The 17,823-nt window shown below is 45.3% G+C and overlaps 1 protein-coding gene across 5 annotated transcripts in view; it reads left to right on the top strand.

Moving 5' to 3' along the window:
- Positions 1-17,823, top strand: part of LOC110488996 (ecto-NOX disulfide-thiol exchanger 2) — a 309,872-nt gene that overhangs the window by 235,439 nt on the left and 56,610 nt on the right. For all 5 annotated transcript variants that reach the window (XM_036943153.1, XM_036943154.1, XM_036943151.1 and 2 more), the window contains 2 exons: positions 5,819-5,968; positions 13,916-14,122. In XM_036943153.1, coding sequence (XP_036799048.1) covers positions 5,819-5,968; positions 13,916-14,122 — 357 coding nt within the window. The remainder of the gene's footprint in view (positions 1-5,818; positions 5,969-13,915; positions 14,123-17,823) is intronic.

Here is a 17,823-nt window from a genome sequence, read left to right as displayed (position 1 = left end):
GTTCTCTAGTTACTTTCTTCTCAGTTAGAGATCACCCAGCATGCTCTGCTCCACATTACCGGTGGACATAGCCTTTCATATTCTCCCTCCCTCACCCTTTCTCCCTCCACCCAGCACACATTTTGCTGTAGGGGACATTTACCCTGGGAAGGGGGAGAGGAGGTGAGAGAGGGAGAGGGACTGATGTAATGTGTTGATAGCCAGGAGGTGTCTAGAGTCAAATGCCACATTTTTTATTCCTGGCTGGACATTTGATTGATGGGCAGCATGAAATGTAATTACCTTCAACAAACCTCTGGGAAGCTGATTGGTTAACATGGGACTGTTAGGACTGTGGGATGTTAACATAGGACTGTGGGATGTGTGTGTGTGTGTGTGTGTGAAAGTGGCATGTGTGCCTGCTTGCTTGCGAGAAAGGGAGAGATGGAGCCAGTGGGTGGGGGGTGGAGAGAGAGAGAGCCAGTGGGGTGGGGTGGGGGGGGTGGAGAGATGGAGCCAGTGGGGTAGAGAGATGGAGCCAGTGGGGTGGGGGGGGTGGAGCGATGGAGCCAGTGGGGTGGGGGGGGGGGGAGAAAGGGAGAGATGGAGCCAGTGGGGTGGGGGGGTGGAGAGGTGGGGTGGGGGGGTGGAGAGGTGGGGTGGAGAGATGGAGCCAGTGGGGTGGAGAGGTGGAGCCAGTGGGGTGGGGGGTGGAGAGATGGAGCCAGTGGGGTGGGGGGGGGGTGGAGAAAGGGAGAGATGGAGCCAGTGGGGTGGTGGTGGGTGGGGGGTGGAGAGATGGAGCCAGTGGGGGGGGGGGGGGGTGGAGAAAGGGAGAGATGGAGCCAGTGGGATGGAGAGGTGGAGCCAGTGGGGTGGGGGGTGGAGAGATGGAGCCAGTGGGGTGGGGGGGGGGGGGTGGAGAAAGGGTGAGATGGAGCCAGTGGGGTGGAGAGATGGAGCTAGTGGGGTGGGGGGGGTGGAGAGATGGAGCCAGTGGGGTGGGGGGGGGGGGGGTGGAGAAAGGGAGAGATGGAGCCAGTGGGGTGGGGGGGTGGAGAGGTGGGGTGGGGGGGTGGAGAGGTGGGGTGGAGAGATGGAGCCAGTGGGGTGGAGAGGTGGAGCCAGTGGGGTGGAGAGGTGGAGCCAGTGGGGGGGGGTGGAGAAAGGGAGAGATGGAGCCAGTGGGGTGGTGGGGGGTGGAGAGATGGAGCCAGTGGGGTGGTGGGGGGTGGAGAGATGGAGCCAGTGGGGTTGGGGGGGTGGAGAGATGGAGCCAGTGGGGTGGGGGGGTGGAGAGGTGGGGTGGAGAGATGGAGCCAGTGGGGTGGAGAGGTGGAGCCAGTGGGGTGGGGGGTGGAGAGATGGAGCCAGTGGGGTGGGGGGGGGGGGTGGAGAAAGGGTGAGATGGAGCCAGTGGGGTGGGGGGGTGGAGAGGTTGGGTGGGGGGGTGGAGAGGTGGGGTGGAGAGATGGAGCCAGTGGGGTGGAGAGGTGGAGCCAGTGGGGTGGGGGGTGGAGAGATGGAGCCGGTGGGGGGGTGGAGAAAGGGAGAGATGGAGCCAGTGGGGTGGTGGGGGGTGGAGAGATGGAGCCAGTGGGGTGGTGGGGGGTGGAGAGATGGAGCCAGTGGGGTGGTGGGGGGTGGAGAGATGGAGCCAGTGGGGTGGGGGGGTGGAGAAAGGGAGAGATGGAGATAGTGGGGTGGGGGGGTGGAGAGGTGGGGTGGAGAGATGGAGCCAGTGGGGTGGAGAGGTGGAGCCAGTGGGGTGGGGGGTGGAGAGATGGAGCCAGTGGGGTGGGGGGGGGGGTGGAGAAAGGGTGAGATGGAGCCAGTGGGGTGGAGAGATGGAGCTAGTGGGGTGGGGGGGGTGGAGAGATGGAGCCAGTGGGGTGGGGGGGTCGAGGTGGGGTGGGGGGGTGGAGAGGTGGGGTGGAGAGATGGAGCCAGTGGGGTGGAGAGGTGGAGCCAGTGGGGTGGGGGGTGGAGAGATGGAGCCGGTGGGGGGGGTGGAGAAAGGGAGAGATGGAGCCAGTGGGGTGGTGGGGGGTGGAGAGATGGAGCCAGTGGGGTGGTGGGGGGTGGAGAGATGGAGCCAGTGGGGTGGGGGGGTGGAGAAAGGGAGAGATGGAGATAGTGGGGTGGAGAGATGGAGCCAGTGGGGTTGGGGGGGTGGAGAGATGGAGCCAGTGGGGTGGGGGGGTGGAGAGGTGGGGTGGAGAGATGGAGCCAGTGGGGTGGAGAGGTGGAGCCAGTGGGGTAGGGGGTGGAGAGATGGAGCCAGTGGGGTGGGGGGGGTGGAGAAAGGGAGAGATGGAGATAGTGGGGTGGAGAGATGGAGCCAGTGGGGTGGGGGGGGGGGGGGGGTGGAGAGAGAGAGAGACCTTGTGCGTCTGGAGAGAAGACAGTCTCTGCTGATGTTTCTGTTCAGGAGACTCCTGCTCTGTCTCTGTCTCTAGACCGTTTTACCTCTGGCTGGAAGAGGCGTGTGCGGGAGTTTCCAACCGAATATGTTGAAAGATGTGAACATGTATTGAGTCTCCATTGAAAGATGTGAACATGTATTGAGTCTTCCATTGTTCTGTCTGTACAGGGGGCTCCCAAGTGGCACCCAAGTGGCACAGCGGTATAAGGCACTGCATCTCAGTGCTCGAGGCGTCACCACAGACACCCTGGTTCAATTCCAGGCTCTATCACACCCGGCCGTGATTGGAGTCCCATAGGGCGGCGCACAATTGGCCCAGCGTCGTCCGGGTTTGGTCGGTGTAGGCCGTCATTGTAAATAAGAATTAGTTCTTAACCAACTTGCCTAGTTAAATAAAGGTTAAATACCATCCTGCTGTAGCTGAAAATCCCTGAGAATGGCAGAGGGTAAATTGTTATCATACACAGTTCTCTGTCCTCTGGCTGTCAATGGAATAGGACACAGACCAGGGATGGGCATTTTACATTTTTCAACTGTTCGAGTACTCGCATTATTTATTTTTTATGTGTACATTGATATATACTGAGTGTACAAAACATTAAGAGCACCTGCTCTTTCCATGAGACTCTCCAGGTAAATCCAGGTGAAAGCAATTTCAAACCCCGCCTATTTATTTCGATTTCTCTTTTTAAAAATCAGATTTGAAACCTAACCCTTAATCACACTGGTAAACCTTATGCCTAGCCCTGACTTTAAATTTACACCAAAAAGTGTTTTTTTATTATATATTTTTTGCAATAAAGCCAAGTAGTTGTGTAGAGAGAGAGGTCGGAACGCAATTGAGTGAGTGCGACATGAAGGAGAAAGGACATTTAGGAGAATAACTGTTAACAAAGGCACATGTACTGATGGAATACTAGAGGCAAAGCACATTAATGTTGTCTGGTTTTACAGTATAATAAAAACATTTAAAAAATGATTTGTGGTTAAAAATAGGGTCAGGTCAAGTACTCGATTACCCGTCACAGACAGACAGATCTCTCTCTCTATATATATATATATATAATCACACACACAGACTGGAAGTGAAATGGAAACAGGCTGGTCTTGATCAAACCAGATCTTTTCTTGATGTGCACCCGGAGCCTGGTTTGGCTCCTATCATCTGTCATGTTCATGAATAAATATGGTGCAGAAATCTTTTATTTAATAGCTTTGTGTTTCTTCAAGAGTAACTTTGAGGAAATTATTCTCTGTGCTCAAAATGTGTGTGTGGCAGCCAGGAGTGTTTTCCATTATTCATCAGCACTGTGCCCATTTCCTCAGTGTCAAGTGGTAGGGCTGCACGAAGTGGGCCAAAAATCGAGTTGCGGATGTTTTACAAAATATTGCAATTTGACGTGCAATAAAGATCGGAACATATGTGAGCTGTGTGAATTATAGAAATTGAATGACATTAAAAAGGAAAGTAATATCATTATTGTTTGAAACAATCTGTTCTATCTCAGAACAGCATGCCAACTGTGAATCTAACAAACAGCCAGGAGGAATAACTGTCTTAAAAACCCACTGACCAGGGTCTGGTTTCACTGATGGACTCTTGACATAGAGGAACTAACTCACTTCCTATGTCTATAAGAGAAAACAATTATTCCCGGGACTCACTCAACAAATCACGAGGCAGACATGCCAGATTGTCACGATTCAAAACCAAAGTTTGCAGGCAAAACCTTTGCAATGGTTTAAGTTAAGGTAGTTGATGTGAAATAACTTCTGATCTCCATCTTGCTAGCTACTATTTAGTATTTTATTCACGTGCATAAGGTAGTGACGTAGTTCCTCTGACAGGAGTCCATCATCGAAACCAGACTCTAGTCGCTGGGGGCGAGGCTTGGTGTGTGTGTGTGGGAAGCAGCCGCAAGACGGTTACGTTTTTATAGTTAGTCAATATTGCAATTTGGATGGGAATTTGATTAACTGTGCAGCCCTACTAAGTCGCAGTTATGAAGCAGCTCACACCTGTTGCAGTAAGGCCCATGACAGAGCTCTGCAGTGGGCCTCCCTCCCTAACCCAGAACAGCCCGACGGTTGTTCTCATCATTTCACCTCTCCTCCGCCTCGCTGGGCAGGAGTCATCATCACCCAGGCAACAGGGTCCCTCTTATCACTTACTTATCAGAGATGAGGTCATCAATAAGGGTCACTGTAAAAGAGATGAAGCAGACCTAGACGTTCTCTTCTACTTTTACTGTCCTCTCCTCTGATTGGTCCAGTTACACCTCTGGCTTGTTTCCCTCTCTTCCTCATCCTTCATCCAAATACCTTCCTCTCTCACACACAGAAAGCTGAAATTATTGAAAAAGCTTTCGTTGCCCTTTCTGGGATTTAAACATAAGTTATCCACATATGGTTTTACTAAGTGGTATTTAGTTATACTCAGGCTTTTGTGTGGTCCATCAAGGCACACGCACGCACACAATGAAGACAAGCTTTCAAGCCCACAGTTATCTGCAGGTGCAGTAGAGGAAATGTAATTTCCATTTAAAAAATGATCTGCTGGAACTCAGCTAGTGTGCAGAGTGAATCCAGCTGCAGTCTAAATCGATAGTCCCCTACCTGTGAATGAAGGCTCACTTGTGAGCTAATTCTCAGATCCATCTCTCCCTCCCTCTGACTACAGACAGGAAGATCAAAGGTCAGCCAATCAGTAACAGAGAGGAGAGTCAGTAGAAGCTCATGTAGCTCCACTTTAAACATGTAGGATGTTTGTTCATTTATTAATTTATTTTTTATTTTCTTTATGCCCTTATTTTACCAGGTATGTTGACTGAGAACACGTTCTCATTTACAGCAATGACCTGGGGAATAGTTACAGGGGAGAGGAGGGGGGGGGGGTGAATGAGCCAATTGTCAGCTGGGGATTATTAGATGACCATGATGGTATGAGGGCCAGATTGGGAATTTAGCCAGGACACCAGGGTTAGCACCCCTATTCTTACAATAAGTGCCATGGGATCTTTAGTGACCACAGAGAGTCAGGACACCCATTTAACGTCCCATCCGAAAGACGGCACCCTTCACAGGGCAATGTCCATTGGGATTTATTTACCAGAGGAAAGGGTGCCTCCAACACCACTTCCAGCAGTATCTGGTCTCTCATCCAGGACCAACCCTACTTAGAAGTAGGACCAACCCTACTTTAGAAGTAAGCCAGCATTGGGATGCAGGGTGGTATGCTGCTGGCCTTGTGTGTCACCATTGTTGACACACAAGGCCAAAGTGTTCATGGAGAGACACACAATGTCTAATGCAACATGAAAATGTCAACATGGATGAACTAATGCCTGTGGAAATGTTGTTTTTATATGCGTGTTATTCCATTCTCATGTGTGTGTTCTGGTGTGTCTCCTTCAGATTTCGACTCAGGCCTTGGCATGATGACAGGCATGAACCCCATGATGCCCGGCCTTGGTTACGTGCCCCCACCCCCCCTGCCCCATGATCTACCCATCGTTAAGGAGATCATTCACTACCAGAGCTGCACCCTCTTCCCCCCAAACCCAAGTAAGTCTATTGACCTCTTACCCCAGGGAGTCTATTTAATTTAAGCCATCAGCAAAAAATCTATTGAAGTGATGGGGCAACCCGCATGCTAGCAGATACCCATAGACTTATAGTTATTGCGCTAATGCTAACTAGAAACTTATTTTAAACTGCACACAAAGGCATACAAATTATATTTGCTAATTCATCTGACTCTGGGGACGTAGATAAAGGGCCTCATTGCTGAAATTCCAAAGTATCCCTTTAAGTTGTAAAATACTGAACTTCCCCTTTAATAAATAAGTCATATTTTTACTACATTACATTCTTAGCGTCTACCTTCTCTATTACCTGAATACTGACTATGACTGAGACCACCATCTCTCTCCTCACAGTTCATTTATGCAGCCATAAGCCTTCTCTCCTCCTGCGTTGTAAATGCCAATATTGACTCCAGTGGTCTGGTCTAAAATGCAAGGGAATGAAAAGGTGTCAAGGTCTCTGTGTAACTGATCTGGCCCAGGGAAGTTCTGCAGGGCCTTATCGTCTCCACATTACTATTCTGACAGCTTATAAACTCTCCAGCCTAGCAGTAGGTGTTATGGGTACACACCTTGTAGATACAGACACCATGTAGACACACACAACATGCAGACATACACACTGGTTCTTGTGTGAGAAACTATATACCCTCATAGTCCACTGAAAGACCTCCTACTCCCTCATGGTTTCACCTAGGATTTGTTTCAGCAGCGGTGGCAAAGTCAGATACCGCAGAGACAAAATGTTGCTGTTTTTAAGCTAATCTCCTGCAATTCTACATGTTTTGCCATAGTGCAGATAGAACACTTAAGTTAGTTTCCTGAAATTCTACACATTTTGTCATGGGGCTGAGAGAAAGAATTGCAGTTTTAAAGCTAATTTCCTGCAATTCTGCTGATTTTGCCATGGCTTATGCCGTGTTCTTATTCTTTCTGAGTACCGTCATGAAATCTGATTTTAAACCTAACCACACTGCTAACCCTAATGCCTCACGAACATTCATTGTCATCTTGGAAAGCAACTCCAGTGTAGATTTGGGCTTGTGTTTTAGGTTATTGTCCTGCTGAAAGGTGAGTTAATCTCCCAGTGGCTGTTGGAAAGCAGACTGAACCAGGTTTTCCTCTAGGATTTTGCCTGTACTTAGCTCCATTTTGTTTCTTTATTATCCTGAAAAACTCACCCGTCCTTAATGATTACAAGCATACCCATAACATCATGCAGCCACCACTATGATTGACAATTGAGTGGTATTCAGTTATGTTTTGTATTGGATTTTCCCCAAACATAACACTTTGTATTCAAGACAAAACGTTAATTGCTGCGACACATTTTTTTGCAGTATTACTTTAGTGCCTTGTTGCAAACAGTATGTATGTTTTGGAATATTTTGATTCTTCACTAGCTTCCTCCTTTTCACTCTGTCAATTAGGTTAGTTTTGTGGAGTAACTACAATGTTGGTCCTGAGCAGTTTCCTTCCTCTCCAGCAACTGAGTTAGGAAGGACGCCTTTATCTTTGTAGTTACTGGGTGTATTGATACACCATCCAAAGTGTAATTAAGTGTCACCATGCTCAAAGAGATATTCAATGTCTGCTTTTCTTATTTTTACCCATCTACCAATAGGTGCCCTTCTTTGCGAGGGATTGGAAAACCTCCCTGGTCTTTGTGGTTGAATCTGTGGTTGAAATTCACTGCTTGACTGAGGGACCTTACAGATAGTGTGTGGGGTACAGAGATGAGGTAGTCATTCACAGTGAGTCCATGCAAAATGTTCCTCTACAATCTATTTAGACTTGTCATAACAAAGGGGTTGAATACTTATTCACTCAAGACATTTCATTTTTTATTAATTTCAAACATTTTGAAAAACTTAATTACACTTTGACATAATGGGGTATTGTCTGACAAAAAACATTTTGAATTCAGGCTGTAACACAACAAAAATTGATAAAGTTAGAGGTGCAAAATCATTGCCGCCACACAAAAAAATATGGAACATGAAAAAATATTTCTGCAGAGGCGCACTGTGAAGATGCTAGAACAATCCACGTTTACTTTTCCACGGCAAACAAAACGAGCAACGAATAGAAAAAACAACTCCACAACTCCAAAAGACAACTCCATAGTAGAATAGTTTATCTGTTTACCTAGTTAGCTTGTTATGTGTTCTATGTGAGAGAAATATTCCTCTCAAGGTGCATTCAAGTTGCGAGTGTCATAGGGAGGGAAACATGCATTCTGACATGCAGTCAATGCACAACCATTCATAATGCACATTTTAATAGCAGCAGTTTTAAGGGCATTTGTTAAAGAAGCCTTTTTAAAGATGAACAGTATTATTCAACACTGTTGAACTGATGATGTGTGTAGTGTATTTTATTTGTATGATTATGGAGCTTTTCTTTGTTTGCTTTTGAGGAAACTAATAGGCTCTTTTTTTGGTGCATCGTTGAGTAGTATGAGTTTGTATATTTTTCATTCCTTTTTATTGATTTATCAACTCCTTTAATATGTGTGAACTGCACCATTTTAAACCCAGTGTTTTTAGCAACTGCATGGTTAAGCATGTTACTGCTCTGCAATTTGCAAAGAGTGCTTAGGGGAGATTGGGGCTGAATGTAACACAGGTCAATTTTCACCCCAATAGCTTGGGGTAATTCACCACCCTACCTCAAAATATTTTGGATAGTGACTTAAACAATTGTGATTAGATATTACATTTTTAGTTGAGCATAAGTAGTGGCTACCAGGAAAAGTGTTGTGAGTGGAAATGGTTGCATGAAGGGGTTTCTGTGAGAAGTACAGGCAGTGGATGTCTGTAGAAATACATTCATTAGGCCATAATCTATGGAATTCACATGACTGGGCGGGGGCGCAGCCATGGGTGGGCCTGGGAGCCACGGGCTTTAATACAGACTGAAATACTCCTCAGCCCCCTTTTTGTGCGTATGGAAAATATCTTGTATCTTTTATTTCAACTCGTGACCAACACTTGTTTCTATTTTTGTTCAGTGTATATATACAGGTGATAATGCTTATTGCTAATAGCATACCTGATAATATAGACCATGCATAGGCTATATGCATGGTCCAATCTGTTAAAATCATTTTAAGAAATCATTTTGACTATGTTATTGGGCTCATTTCTGGAAATTTAAATTATATTTTAGATGGTGTCAGCCAAATATAATTTTCATACATTTTGAAGTAGAATGTCCTTTTAAAAAGTCACCAGAACTGTGCTTCTCGGTCTCTACATAACAATTCTGATTGTGTGCGTACATGCGTGTTTGTGTCTGTGAAGAACACCCAGTGGGAGCTCTCCTTTAATATCTCTGAGAGAGAACTTTGTCTGGTGACTTTTTCAAAGAAAGCTCACTTGTCAGATTTGGAAGGGATCAATTTCACCCTAAACTAAAACAAAAGCAATTTTTCTCTCGTTAGTTGTTGGGAATTCAGGCTCCTTCAGAAAATACAGTCTGGAGTCACACCCCCTCTCCTTCCTTAAGAACACAAGGCTTTCATGTTGTGTGTGTGTTTTCAATGTGAATATTCTTCCTGTCTCTCTCTCCCTCTTGCCTATTATGGTCTTCCCTCTCCCCCTGGTTTTTTCTCTCCTCCTCTTCTACCGTCTTTCCCGCTCTCCCTCCTCTTCTCACCTATGGTCTTCCCCTCTATTTCTGTCTCCTCTCTGTCCGCTCCCTGAGTTCCTCCTCTTTCTGTCTCATCTGAGTCTGCTCCCTGTCTTCCCCCTCTTTCTCTCGCTCCCCTCTGTCCGCTCCCTGAGTTCCTCTTTCTGTCTCATCTGAGTCTGCTCCCTGTTTTCCCCCTCTCTTTCTCTCGCTCCCCTCTGTCCACTCCCTGAGTTCCTCCTCTTTCTGTCTCCTCTGCGTCTGCTCCCTGTCTTCCCCCTCTCTTTCTCTTGCTCCCCTCTGTCCGCTCCCTGTCTTTCTATTCATTTTCTCGCTATCACTTTTATGTTCCTCATGAAAGGCAGTCTCTTCAAGGAGGGATATCTTTAAAGCCCTAATTCAGAAGAAGCCTATTTATTCTCCAGATTAAAGTTATCACAGGGCTCCGTGATGAGCCTCTGTCCCTTTGTTTGCCAAATAGAAAGACATCTGCTCAGCCATTAGTTAGTGAATCATTGTGACTGTTGAGAATAGTAAACTCCACTGCGGCGGTCACAGCACCATGAGGATGATGTTTAGAGGACTAGTGGGGGGCCATGAGGAAGAGGAGGGGGTCTTTTAGACCTCAACCTGAAGACAATGAAACAGAGTATTCGAGGTAGATTAGAAAATATGCCTATTGGGCAGTGATATAGGTGATGAGGAGAGAAAATAGATGACATCTACTAGGAAAATAAAAGAAAGAAAGGAATATAGAGAGAATAAAATAAAGGTCAGAGCTGAAGGGTCTGTTTTCTCTTATTTTCATAGAGATCCAAGCCATGTCATTTTTCTGCCCTTCACCTGTATGTTTGTGTGTGGTCCAGGGGCGTGTGAGGGTTAGAGGAGCCTGGTGAGTCAGGGGCCCTGTCATCCCCAGGGCAACAGGTCAACAGGCTGCATATGGTGGCCATCACAGGGAGCAGGACCTCAAGGCTACCCTGACATCATACTGCCCCTCACACTGACCTTGATCTGAATTACACCTGCAGTGGCTCTCTCTCTTTCTCTCACTCTACTCTTTCACTCCCCTTTTCTCTCGCTCGACTCTGTCTTTCTCTCGCTTTGAGCCGTTCAATTCACGTCTATCTAGCCCCCTCTTTCCTTATTTTCCCTCTCCTGCTTTTCTTTTTTCTCCTGCGTCGCTCCAAACAAACGTTCCAAAAGAGATATTGACTGGCAACAGTAGGCTAGCCAAGACCAATGCTAGCTGTCTTTTTGTAGCTCAACAGTAGCCAGCATATTGCTAGTATGTTCACTATTGAAGGTTTAATATTGTAAATGACTTTCTCTAAAATAAATAAGCTCAGCGAGTAGATTGATGGGTGCTTCTTTTTGCTCTGGGCAGCTGGTGTATGCTGTGTGAAGTCATCAACTATGTACTGCTCCGGAAGTTGTAACTTGTGGAAGCGTGGTGGTGCTTGAATGAACGGCCAATCATATTGCCCAAATACAAATAGCATGGCATTTACGCTTGTGGTCTTCAATGGTTGGCGACAGAGCAGGTAAATATTGAACTGGAATGCGAAGATGCGCTGAAAATGTACTGTCGGGCCATTGACTGACAAGATCCACTGGCCCGACTGACATCTTTTTACTGATCCTGGGCCGGCGGGCCATCATTATTATCGGATCCTGCACACGAAAGAAAGTAAATGAATGTTCTAGAAAACAATAGGCTAAGTGGATTTTGACTCCACGTTATATGGGACGTGCAACCACAATGCACACAGCGCACACACACACAGGTACCGAGAGGCGGGACAGATAGCAGACTGTCAAACCAGCAGTCTTTCCCTGTCATCGCTCACTTTGTGACTGACAGGTGCCTGTCCTATCAATAGATCGCTAGAAGATGCATATTGTTCATTCTAGGCGCAGAGTGCACTAGCAGACTTTTTCTGACTAGCAAATTGAAAGGTTGTCTAGTTTAATTTAAGGCTGAAAATGAGTCTAATTGGCTGTATAGACAACAGCCGGCGCAAGTGGAAAACACTGATGATGGATCTTAACATAAGTATAGGTGTGTGTTTGTCCCAGCAAGCAGAGTGGGCTGTACAGGATGGCCGTTATTGTCTTGTTTCGCGGAGATTTCGAGGAAAGAATGGAGAGCTCTATTGTCATTAAGTTACTGTTTGTCTGTTGTCCTGTGGTGCTGAACATCAGCTCCCAGGATACCAATGTTGCCTCTATCCAAGGTGCTGAAGATTCTGATCGGCACTATCTCCTTGTTGACAAGTAGCCACCACATTTTGCGTTCTCCAGTGTCACTCCCACCGTTCATACTCTTTCTGTAGTATAGAGACCACCCCCACTGAACCTAGGAAATACATGCACATTGGGTTTTAAAAGCAGACTTTCAGATCATACAGCCATCGGCTAAATGTCGAAGGACTTTAGCTGAACAACAGTGGCACAGGTCTGGTCCTCTGGAAGAGCTGAGCTTTGAAACAAACTTCATATCACTGACATTTTAACATAAGAGGCCTTGCTCTTGCACCACAAGGCTCTGCCATAGATCCCTAGGAGGGCAGAGGCATCTCAGGGTAGGAATGCAGATCTAGGATCAGGTCTCCCCCTGTCCATATCTAAAAGGGCAAACTGATCCTAGATCAGCACTCCTACTCTGGGATGGGTTATGAATACAGGCCCTGGTGATTAGTTCTGTCCAGAGCAGTCGAGCCCCATGTATGGTTCAGTAAACTCTCATCTGTGTTCAATTAATCAGGTCTCTCAAGCAATGAACCATTCACATGAGAGAATCAACCAGCTTTTGGCTAAGAGGATGCATTTGTGTTTATCCCACAATAGTTTTCACATTAACATTAGATATCAATAGAAAAGTTATCCAAGCGTATTGCTGTATGTTTTCGTCATTATTGCTACTCGTTGGTCATGGGAGATATTTCCAAATGTAATTTTTCAAATAATACTTTAATAGATTTTCCCAGCATGAGGCCCCTGAATTAATCAGATGAATATTGTATAACATAAATTACAGCCTGCACATTGCATTATGATGACAGTACTTCAAAATGCATAAATCAATTTCACATTATTTTTTTCACTGTAGAAACACTAGTTTTATATTGTGTTGTAAATTCAGACTGAGTATTTAACTTCTTTAATGCGGTTCTGATTGATTTATGGGACCCAGTTTGTAGGTGGCATGTGAACCAAGGTTATTATAGTAAACTGTTATGAAAACTAATCATGAACTATTTAGTAAACTGAAATAAAAATAATTAACAAACCTGTTTGAAAAACAAAAACTATACTGAAACGATTGTCTTTGACTCCAAAACTAACAAAAATAATAACCATCAATAGTTGTTTTTTGTGGGGTTGAATGAGTGTGTTAAGCTTTTTTAAGCCTTAAGTTTTCAAGGTTCTGGTGGGTCACATTTTGGTTGACTTTATAATTTTAAGGTAGACTCAGTGAGACGACGTTGCCACGAGCAGCACTGCAGATATTGGATGCGTTTGAGTGGTAAGACTACAGCTTCCAACTATAGACTAAAGTCGGGAGAGGTACATCTGTGACAGCCGAAAGTCTGATACTAATGTGGTTTTTCTTCAGCAAGGCTCAGATCAACCGTGTCTGGTTTGGAGATGACATAACCAATAACAAAAGCATGTCTGTTATACAAAATAAATGGCCAAATAAATGCAGTCTTTACCACTAGCGCCGGCTCTTGTCTATACAGCCGATTAGTTATTTTCAGCCGGATCCTTTTTCCACTTAAATTAACTAGGCTACTTTTCAATTCGCTAGTCAGAAAGTCAGAGCCTTCTCCCACTAGAATGATATGCATCTTCTATTAATCTATTGAAATGACAGGCGTGTGCACTGAGGTCTTGCTCTTGCGACTCCTGTGGTGGGCCGGCCGCTGGCACGGTCGCCAGGTGTTGGTGCGGTCATTGTGTCAAGAAGCAGTGTGACTTGGTTGGGTCACTTTTTGGGATTTTGCTTATTTTGTAATTATCATTAAATAAAACAACTGATTAGTTAGCAACGCTTATAATAATCTGGCTAGTTTTTAGAAGTGCTAGTGCAAACAGATTATCAGTTGGCAGTGCATTCAAAAGCATGGTGATGTTAACTAGGAGATGCTTGCCAGGAGATTCTGGACATTGTTAGAAAAAAACGCTAACTAACGCCTTTAAACTCAGGTCAAATTAATACTTTATCATTCATAGTGTCCAAGTTTACGGGTAGTTTTCTGTATTGATGCTTCTCTCTTCTCATCTACAGACCTTCCCTTTCCGGCCATGAGGGAGCGCCCTCCCGGCTGTAAGACTGTGTTTGTGGGTGGTCTGCCAGAGAACGCCACTGAGGCGCTCATTGTGGAGGTATTTGGCCAGTTGGGGGAGATCATCGCAATCCGAAAGAGCAAGAAGAACTTCTGCCATATCCGATTTGCCGAAGAGTTCACTGTGGACAGAGCCCTCTTCCTGTCTGGTACATTTCCTACGTTTTCTATTAAACTTCAAGCTGTATTGTGGAATAAATGTCTTACCTCTTCAGTCAGAGACCTTAACTATGTTGGTCAATGAGGAGACAACGAGAGGTGTTGTGCAATAAATGTCCTCCCTCTTCAGGCAGAGACTTAACCTCTCTGGGATCATTCAGGACGCTAGCGTCCCACCTCGCTAACAGCCAGTGAAATTGCACGGCGCCCAATTAAAAACAACAGAAATCTCATTATTCCTCAACCATACAAGTATTTTACACCATTTTAAAGATACACTTCTCGTTAATCCAACCACAGTGTCCGATTTCAAAAAGGCTGTTCGGCAAAAGCAGAACATATCGTTCGTTATGTTAGGTCAGCAACTAGTCACAGAAAGCATTCAGCCATTTTCCAACCAAAGGGAGGTGTCACAAAAATCTGAAATATAGTAAAGGTCTGTGACTGAAGACGGAGGACATTTACTGCACAACACTTCTTGTTGTCTCCTCATTGACCAACGTAGTTAACTTCTTGGTGACAGGGGGGCAGTATTGAGTAGCTTGGATGAATAAGGTGTCCAGAGTAAACTGCCTGCTACTCTGTCCCAGATGCTAATATATCCATATTATTAGTAGTATTGGATAGAAAACACTCTGGAGTTTCTAAAACTGTTTGAATGATGTCTGTGAGTATAACAGAACTCATATGGCAGGCAAAAACCTGAGACAAATCCAACCAGGAAGTGGGAAATCTGAGGTTTGTAGTTTAATTTAAGTGATATATCCAATATGTTGTGTCTATGGGGCCAGATTGCACTTCCCAAGGCTTCCAGCAGATGTCAACAGTCTTTAGAAAGTTGTTTGAGGCTTCTATTGTGAAGGGTGTTGAATAAGAGCTGTTTCAAAAAGTGGACTAGGCTGAGGCCAATCAGTTGTTTACTGCGCGGTCCCGCGGGCGCGCCGTTCCTTCTTTTTCCTCTGTTATGAATACGCTATTGTCCGGTTGAAATATTATTGAAGATTTATTATAAAAAGACCCTTGATTGATTGTAAACATCGTTTGACATGTTTCTACAAACTGTAATGGAACTCTTTTGACTTTTGGTGAGGATTTTGCGCTCACACATTGTGCCTTTGGAATATTTAGACATAAATATGGATGTAATCTAACAAAACAAACATTTCTTGTGGAAGTGGGAGTCCTGGGAGTGCATTCTGGCGAAGATCAGCAAAGATTTATGATGCTATTTATGACTTTTGTTGACTCCACAAATAGGAGGGTAACTGTATGGCTTGCTTTTGTGGCTGAACGCTGTTTTCAGATTATTGAATATTTTGCTTTTGCCGTAAACTGACACAGCGGTTGCATTAAGAACAACTTTAGCTTTAATTCTATGTAAAACATGTATCTTTCATCAAAGTTTATGATGAGTATTTCTGTTATTTGATGTGGCTCTGCAATTTCTCCAGATGTTTTGGAGGCATTTCTGAACATGGCGCCAATGTAAACAGGTTTTTGGATATAAATATGAACTTGATCGAACAAAACATACATGTATTGTGTAACATTGAGTCCTGGGAGTGTCATCTGATGAAGATCGTCAAAGGTTAGTGATTCATTTTAACTATGTTGGTCAATGAGAAGACCACTACAGGTGTTGTGCAGTAAATGTCCTCCCTCTTCAGTCACAGACCTTAACTATGTTGGTCAATGAGGAGACCACTAGAGGTGTTGTGCAGTAAATGTCCTCCCTCTCCTAATAGTTCTAAATGAAGGAAATTAATCTCCAGTAGTAGTCCAGTACTAATCTCCAGTAGCAGTCCAGTACTAATCTCCAGTAGTAGTCCAGTACTAATCTCCAGTAGCAGTCCAGTACTAATCTCCAGTAGCAGTCCAGTACTAATCTCCAGTAGTAGTCCAGTACTAATCTCCAGTAGTAGTCCAGTACTAATCTCCAGTAGTAGTCCAGTACTAATCTCCAGTAGTAGTCCAGTACTAATCTCCAGTGGTAGTCCAGTACTAATCTCCAGTAGTAGTCCAGTACTAATCTCCAGTAGTAGTCCAGTACTAATCTCCAGTAGTAGTCCAGTACTAATCTCCAGTAGTAGTCCAGTACTAATCTCCAGTGGTAGTCCAGTAATAATCTCCAGTAGTTGGTAGTCCAGTACTAGTCTCCAGTAGTTGGTAGTCCAGTACTAGTCTCCAGTAGTTCGTAGTCCAGTACTAGTCTCCAGTAGTTGGTAGTCCAGTACTAGTCTCCAGTAGTTGGTAGTCCAGTACTAGTCTCCAGTAGTTGGTAGTCCAGTACTAGTCTCCAGTAGTTGGTAGTCCAGTACTAGTCTCCAGTAGTTGGTAGTCCAGTACTAGTCTCCAGTAGTTGGTAGTCCAGTACTAGTCTCCAGTAGTTGGTAGTCCAGTACTAATCTCCAGTAGTTGGTAGTCCAGTACTAATCTCCAGTAGTTGGTAGTCCAGTACTAATCTCCAGTAGTTGGTAGTCCAGTACTAATCTCCAGTAGTTGGTAGTCCAGTACTAATCTCAGGTAGTTGGTAGTCCAGTGCTAACCTCCAGTAGTTAGTAGTCCAGTGCTAACCCCCTGGAGGTAGTCCAGTGCTAACCTCCAGTAGTTAGTAGTCCAGTGCTAACCTCCTAGAGGTAGTCCAGTACTAATCTCCAGTAGTTGGTAGTCCAGTACTAGTCTCCAGTAGTTGGTAGTCCAGTACTAGTCTCCAGTAGTTGGTAGTCCAGTACTAATCTCCAGTAGTTGGTAGTCCAGTACTAATCTCCAGTAGTTAGTAGTCCAGTGCTAATCTCCAGTAGTTAGTAGTCCAGTGCTAACCCCCAGTAGTTAGTAGTCCAGTGCTAACCCCCAGTAGTTAGTAGTCCAGTGCTAACATCCAGTAGTTAGTAGTCCAGTGCTAACCTCCTAGAGGTAGTCCAGTACTAATCTCGAGTAGTTAGTAGTCCAGTGCTAACCTCCAGTAGTTAATAGTCCAGTGCTAACCTCCTAGAGGTACTCCAGTACTGATCTCCAGTAGTTGGTAGTCCGGTGCTAACCCCCTAGAGGTAGTCCAGTACTAACCCCCTAGAGGTAGTCCAGTACGAATCTCCAGTAGTTGGTAGTCCAGTGCTAACCTCCAGTAGTTAGTAGTCCAGGACTAACATCCAGTAGTTAGTAGTCCAGTGCTAACCTCCTAGAGGTAGTCCAGTACTAATCTCCAGTAGTTGGTAGTCCAGTGCTAACCTCCAGTAGTTAGTAGTCCAGTGCTAATCTCCAGTAGTTAGTAGTCCATTGCTAAACTCCAGTAGTTAGTTGTCCAGTGCTAACCTCCAGTAGTTTGTAGTCCAGTGCTAACCCCCTAGAGGTAGTCCAGCACTAATCTCCAGTAGTTGGTAGTCCAGTGCTAGCCTCCAGTAGTTGGTAGTCCAGTGCTAACCTCCAGTAGTTAGTAGTCCAGTGCTAACCTCCAGTAGTTAGTAGTCCAGTGCTAACCTCCTAGAGGTACTCCAGTACTAATCTCCAGTAGTTGGTAGTCCAGTGCTAACCCCCTAGAGGTAGTCCAGTATGAATCTCCAGTAGTTGGTAGTCCAGTACTAACATCCAGTAGTTAGTAGTCCGGTGCTAATCTCCTAGAGGTAGTCCAGTACTAATCTCCAGTAGTTGGTAGTCCAGTGCTAACCCCCTCGAGGTAGTCCAGTGCTAACCTCCA

The sequence above is a fragment of the Oncorhynchus mykiss genome, chromosome 14 (assembly GCF_013265735.2).
Source record: "Oncorhynchus mykiss isolate Arlee chromosome 14, USDA_OmykA_1.1, whole genome shotgun sequence".
NCBI lineage: Eukaryota > Metazoa > Chordata > Actinopteri > Salmoniformes > Salmonidae > Oncorhynchus > Oncorhynchus mykiss.
The sequence above is the reverse complement of the archived record's forward strand: the minus strand, read 5'-3'. Positions and strand labels throughout refer to the sequence as shown.